The sequence below is a fragment of the Fulmarus glacialis genome, unplaced genomic scaffold (assembly GCF_000690835.1).
Source record: "Fulmarus glacialis isolate BGI_N327 unplaced genomic scaffold, ASM69083v1 scaffold40381, whole genome shotgun sequence".
Classification (NCBI taxonomy): Eukaryota; Metazoa; Chordata; class Aves; order Procellariiformes; family Procellariidae; genus Fulmarus; species Fulmarus glacialis.
The window spans coordinates 3566-10487 of NW_009195401.1; the positions used below are offsets into that span (position 1 = coordinate 3566).

Genomic DNA, 6922 nt, shown 5'->3' on the forward strand with positions numbered 1-6922 from the left:
ATCAGCAGGGCTAATCGTATGCTGAAGAAATAAAGACGGAAGTCACCGGGGTCTAAACATTCAGTGCTTTACACAGGGGAAAGGGGACCCGTTTCTTGCAGGCGGAATACTGGAACTTGAAGGGTGAAGCGTTTCACAGCCCAAGGCCAGGGAAAAGTGTCACTGGGGGAAGCACCTGCCTCTAGAAGCACCACCACAAAGAAAAGTTGAGGACCTAAAACCTATTAGAAAAATGGAAAGAAAAGAAAAGGCACCGGAGGAAAATCAGGGCAAAAAAAGAGGCTCCAGAGGACCTGTGGACTGAAGGCAGGACTCTGACTGGAGGAGTTTGTGCAATTCGGAGCAGAGGGCTGGGAACGGGATTTCAGTTCAGAGACATTCTCCAGCATGTCATCTGACAGCAGGCCACAGGGAGGAGCAGTGCGCCCACCGATCACAGCACACCACTGCTAGCACCAGCCTGGAACAGGGTTTCCAGCTTATCAGGAAGGCCTTCATGTACAAAATTTTCAGGATGGAGGAGTGGGCTCCATTTAGTATCGTCTCCTCTGTTTTTTGTTCCCCTTTCTTTTCTGTTCCTTCTCTTTCCGGGCTCCGGCTGTGGTAAATGTGATACAGTGAGCATCTAAAAAGTCCAGCAGCTTTGCCTTGGAAATTTTAATGCCGTTCTGTTTCAGCTCTGTGTGCAGCTCAGCCAGCTCAACTGGCTCATAAAAGAGAATCTTGTGGTACAGAGCTGTGTTTGAACGGATGTAGCACCTTACTGCCTCCAGCTTATCTTCTTCCCGAGCTGCTGCCTGAGATGCTGGAAGCTCCTCTTCCTCATCCTCGGATGCAAAAGCACAGGCTTCAAATCCATTCATGAAAGAACTAAAAGCAAGATCAAGAAGACCAGAGATCAAGGAAAGAACAGGCCATCAAGGACAGGACCAGAGCTCCCCAAATCCCTGGTGGCCAGCTCCTGTGACTACCCTCTATAGGATCACAGACTCTCCAACACCAGCACCCACAAGCTGAGTGAAGCAGAACATGGCACGTGTTCTGCAAACTTCCCCATCCCAGCCGTGACGTCGCTGGTCCTGCTCACCCAGCCCCGGAGCTGTTGGGCTTTCCTTGCTCCTGACCCATAGCACCTACTGCTGCCATACCTCAGCAGCCTCTGCCGAGTAGTGCTGTGCCGTCCTCTCCCTACTCCAGCTGCAGGTTCTTAGTCAACACTTGTGCTCCTTGTCGCTCTAACTTGCAGAGACCAGGCATGCCTGATTTGGGCCTTGCCCACATGCAGCCACAAGCACTTTTGTGTTCTGAGAAGAGCTCACTGGGGATTAGACAAAAAAACCAAAGCCTGTTTCTTTTGTAGGAGTGTGTTGACCTTCAAATGACAGACCCAAGGAGGTGGCAGGGCCACTGTAGGCCACATGGACGCTCACCTGTCTGCTACATTCCTAGCTCATCTCTGTCCTGCACCATTGACTGTTTTGTTTAGTATTTTGTTCCCTTACCTCTGTGAACCAAAAGAGATGTCGCTTCTATCCACTGAAGAACCTGCAGACTCCTGAGATGCTGACAGCATTGGTTCCTCACCATCAGCTACCAGAGACCATGCCTCTGGAGATACAGATGACCTTTTCTGCTCTTTGGCTCCTTCTGGGTGATGTGTCATTTTAGTTCCCTCCTTGGGTGCTGCACAGCCTGTTTCATGGGATCCAACAAGGTCATCATCAGCCCTCCCCACAGGGAGCATTGAAGAAGCCGTAGCAACCTGCTTCCTTTTGCCCACAGCTCTCGAGGCATTGGCACGCTTTCCACCTGCAGTCCGGTCTGCCTTTGACTGCCTAGAGCGTTTGGCTGGGGACTTCTGCAGGGGAGGCTGGGAAGATGGGATTTCATCCTCAAAGTCAGAGTCCGCGTCCTGGTGGGTATACTGGAATATCTCCTTCAGCTTCAACACCATCTGGCGTTTTGCGAGAGCACGAACTCCAAATCTGAAAGAGAAAGGTGGGAGCTTAGGTTAAGATAATGCTGCACCTTCCACTGTCACAGCTCAGGAAGAGGCTCAGGCCAGGAAGTCTGGTGTCAGCTGGAAAAGTGTGACATGACCTCAAAAAACACTGACTGGAGCTTCACCATGGTTTCACTTTCAGCCTAGGAGCTTTCTTTCACACTACCTGCCAGCAAGTTGCTGCTCATAGAGAGATGTACTCATGGAGGTAATGCTAACCTGCTCAACTCCTTCTTCAGCTGTGGGGTCTCCATGATGGAGTAAGCTGGCATTGGTGTCATTGGAGTGCTGGGAGGCTTTTCGTTCTCCTGACAGGAAGGTTCTGCAGCAGAATGAAATTACCATGATCAGAATTAGTACAGAAAGGACTTAAAATGGCTGATACCTTCCCCTTTTAGTGGCAGATATTCTAATATTATGTAATTGTTTAAGTAGCACTACTTTCCTACAAGGTCTTTTAATTACTACTCAGCTTCATATTGGACAGAACAGTCAACACTTTTTTTTTCCCTAAACTGGGATACTTCGTTTTTATTGACTTTAAATCAGAAAACAGCTGAAATTAAGACTTATGTCGAGTCTGAATATGAAGCCCATTCAGGGCTTTGTTACAACAGGCAACGTTTACAAAGCAGTTAAAAAACCATGTTTACTGAATTCTGTATAGTGGTTCTTCTCCCAGGAAGGAAATTTCGTAATAGGGACTTGATGCAGAAGAAACTGAGCAAGTCAAGCTTCTGGGGTCCTGAGTTAGATACTGATTTAATGATACCAATTTACTGATACTGTGAAGCACAGTCAGTCTCAGACGTCATGTTCTGAACACCCGTTAAATTAAGCACTTAGTATGGCATAATTGATAATATATTTAATTAGATACTATGAGATCAATTACTGGTCTTAGATGGAAGGAACCATGCAAGGATATGTGCCGAGCATGCACAGGTCTGTTGCAAGGGCCCAGAACTAGCAAACAAAAGGCAGCACAAGACAGCAGTGCATCAGCAGAGCTCTGCAGGAAAAGCATGCATGAAGCCTGCCCGCGGGCAGGGATAGGCACTCACCCCCAGCTGGCCTCCACACAAGGAAACCCTCGGTGCCTGCACCACTGTGGTGCTTACCTGATGTCCTCCTGTTTGTTAGCACAAACACCGCTTCACGAATGCGTGAAAAGCAAAAGATTGTACAGAGCACCCACTACTAGAGGGAACAAATATCCACTAGCATGCAAGCTGAAGGCTGTTTTTTTGTTCTGTTTTGGTTAGGTTTTTTTCCTCCAGGTACCCGTAGCTTCTGCAAGGAATACCATCACTCTCAAAGAACCACTGTAAATGAAATACAGGTGGCTATGCTCCAGGAGTCCCACATTTAGATATGCTTTCTCGCTCATCAGAAGATGACTGTACCTTTGTGCCTGGCCCTGACAGCTACTTCAGATCAGAAGGCCAAAAGACCCTTTCAATGTATCAAGTGAACCACAGGTGGGATGACCACTTAAAATGAAAACAATTTAATCTAGTCCAATAAATCTTTTATCAATAAAAGCTCTCACCAGGAGTCTTTACAGGATCTGTCTGACAGGCACCTGCTGCAGCTGACAACCTCTGAGACAGAGGAAGCATCTCTGGAAATTCATCTTCCTGTTCTCCATTCCAGTCATCCCAGATTTTGGAGTTCAGGTAACTTGGTCTACTGCCCACTGATGAACATGCCTCAATAGGACTCTTTTCAAGACAGAGCAAAGTTGTTCTTCTGCCAACAGGACTTCCTCGGAGAGGGGTACTGCCCTTAATTTCCTGCACGTGGACTGGGCTCTCCCACTGGTCATGCCAAGAGCCAGGTCTGGGGCTGCTGGCAGTGCTGGTCTTCGCACGGCTGACCTGGTTGGAGTCCTGGCTGTTACCTCTGACTGGTGACAGATATTCAACGTGCCAGCAGTCATCAACGGGGAGTGGGGGCTCATCACAAAGCAAGACGCTACTACTCAAAGAAGGCAGACTTACTTCCTTTTCACTGTCCTCTATCTCAACCACACTGATATTTTTTTTATCTTCCAATGATTGCTCATGGCACGGAGGGACAGGTTGGGATAACAATGAGTTCCTGGCACAGTTGCTTTTTATGTTGGTGTGGCCAGGGGTGAGGAGAACTGGATCCACTGGAGAAACTGGTGGGGAGTTCTTGGAAAATGATCCTGCTGCTGGGCTGCTGGAAGGGCTCCTTGCACTGACTGAGTTCTCCATAGGCAAATGTTCATCTGACAATGTTGTTTCACGAACTTTTATTAAATTTCCAGTCATTTCATGGTTACTACTAAGTTCTGCTGCTAAGTTCTTTGTGCTGAGTTTAGATCCCACACTCTTTAAAGAATTAATACCTGTGACCTCAGTCTGTGTTGAGGAACTTCTGCTTTTGCTCAGAACCGGTGTGTCTGGCACTAGCCAGGAGCTCTCTGTACCTGAAGACATTTCATGACCGAGCCTTTTTTCAGGGCTCAGGTTTGGACTCCGTTTGCTCTCTGTACAAGCATCTATTTGTCTGCTGAGAGGCAATTCGGTGGACATCTTTACATCTTTACTTATAGGCACTGTATCTGTAACGCCACATGAGACCTGGGTTGATCTCTGCGCTGTTTCAATGACTGATGAGTTATGTTCAGGTTTTGCTATCTCAGGACCTTGTTCTACGTTTGTACATTTCAGTTGCCCAGGGATTTCCATTTTCTTCAGGGCAGAGCCTGCCTCTGGTGACTTCTTCTCTTCTTGTAACTCCATTTCATCATCAGAAGATAAAACAATAACATCACCCTCTTTGTTCCCCTGAGCTGCAGCATCCTGAGTTCTGATGACCAGTGATGACAATACTGGGACATATGTATGCTTGTTTAAATCAATGTGGGGAAGCTCTGCTGGAGAAATGGTGTTCTCGTTTCTTGATGCAGCATCCAGCTCGATGGCTTTCTGAAAGTGTGTTTCATCAGATGGGAATGATTTTTCCTTTTTGTTTTGCTTTGGTGTTGATACATGTTCTCTGGCAAACTTTCTCTCTGATTTTGGAGATGCAGGTGAAGAGCCAACAGCAGGAAAAAGGGGCACATAAGGTTTGGGAGGAGAAGTCCCATAAAAACCGTTCCTGCGTGGAGAGAGGTCTTTTTGTGACTTGCTGTACAGAAGTGAATCATTAACATCAACATGTTTTTCACTAGGAGCCTTTTCTGATTCTTTGATAACTTCTTTCATTGGGGAAGGCTCACAGTAATCTCCCTGAGTTGCAGAAAACAAGCGCTCATAGCTTTCATTTATATTAATATCACTGTGGAAGCTAGGAAATTGTTTTTCACAGCGATCTGCCTCGTCATGTGAGACCTGAGATGACTTGGAATCCTTCACACCTTCACATCTCCTAACAGTCTCTCCTTCATTAGCAGTAGCACCATGGGATGCTATGTCCCATTTTTGAGGTTCACTGTGGTGAGGCACAAAAGTGGTCTGTGGATCATTTATGCGCTTGCACCTATTTATATTCTGCATTTTCTCTTGTGCAGACGAGTCACATTTAGATCTTTCCACATCATTGTCATCCCTCAAATCTTTGAAGCTGTTGCTTATTGAAGGAGATTCAGATCTCTTTACCTCTTCCTCCTCAGTTTGCTGGTTTGTACCTTGGGCTGTCTCAGTATCACTGCAGGTGCTGCAGTCTGTTCCCTCGCTCACCTCTGTTTCACCTTGAACCATCTTTCTCTGAGTTGCAGCAAACTCATAGATTTCCTCCAGCTCCTGTTCACCCATCCCATTGTCATCTTCCTTCTGGCATTCAGGGTTCAGCATAGCTACTTCTTCCTCATCTTCACCCATCCACACTGACTTCAAGAGGTCTTGGAAGTTCTCAGCTCTGTCCTCACAATCTTTGTCATCCGTCACAGAGATAAGATCATCTTCTGAATCCACTCCAGAGGACACCTGACTCTCTCCAGTGTTGTTTTCACACTTTGCCATCAGTTCCCTCACACCAAACCTGCAAGGATATAATAGTAATGTCAGTATTTTCCTCCTCCATTATTTCTTCACCATTTGGCTGCCTGATCACTCTTGTGAGCCTTGTAAAGAATTTGCATGAGGATGCTGGTTTCCTAAGACGTACGAGATCCAGTATAGTCCTAAAATTTGGAATTCCCTTTTCCAGGTGTCACTCACATGAAAGCATCAGGCTCACTCCTCCTTTTTTATGTTTGAGACTAAACAGCTATATGACTGCACTAAAACCCCTTTGCCATTTGCACTGGTGAGAGCCCCACGGAATGGCTGGGGCTGGATAATGTCTGTCATGTGCAAGCTTCATGGCTTTTTGGAGTGACAGGGCACCTCTGTACATACCCAACCATTTTCCCCCCGTATCTCAGCAACTGCTTCTACTTCAAGCTCTTTACTTAGCGTATGACTAGGATCACGACTGAGAGCATGGCTGACACAACACATTAGAGTTCTAAGCATCCAATACATTCTGCAAGTGTTGTTCAGATTAAGCGCATCGCTAGTGCAATGCTTTGAGAATCGTATCTAGAAGATATGCTCATCATCGTCAACATCAGCTGCCAATAAACATCCTGAGACAAAACTCTTGGCAAAAGTCTGCTAAGCATATACTGAACATAGAAATCTCAGACACAACCTGAAGAGAGACTCATGGAAAAGATGAGGGTAAGATGTTCTTATGTGCAAGTTTAATTTAAGATGTAAGCAGAGGACTATGAATTTGTAAGTCACTAAAACTGCAACAGAAGATACCAGGTTGGGGTCTGTGTGGCTGAAAGCATGAGGGGATCCAAAACACGCTCACGATACGAACCTGGCAGCCAGAGCCCCCACCTGGGGCAGCACCCCAGCAGGGATGTCAGCATCAGCAGCATAAAGGTATCGCAGG

The 6922-nt window shown here is 46.6% G+C and overlaps 1 protein-coding gene across 1 annotated transcript in view; it reads right to left on the bottom strand.

Annotated features, from left to right (window-relative positions):
• Positions 1–351: 351 nt before the first annotated feature.
• Positions 352–6922, bottom strand: part of SLX4 (SLX4 structure-specific endonuclease subunit) — a 22491-nt gene continuing 15920 nt past the window's right edge. The window contains 5 exon segments of the mRNA XM_009588080.1: positions 352–870; positions 1503–1985; positions 2222–2324; positions 3555–6016; positions 6848–6922. The exon segment at positions 6848–6922 is cut by the window's right edge and continues 20 nt beyond it. Of these exon segments, the coding sequence (XP_009586375.1) occupies positions 534–870; positions 1503–1985; positions 2222–2324; positions 3555–6016; positions 6848–6922 (3460 nt within the window). The 3' untranslated portion in view covers positions 352–533.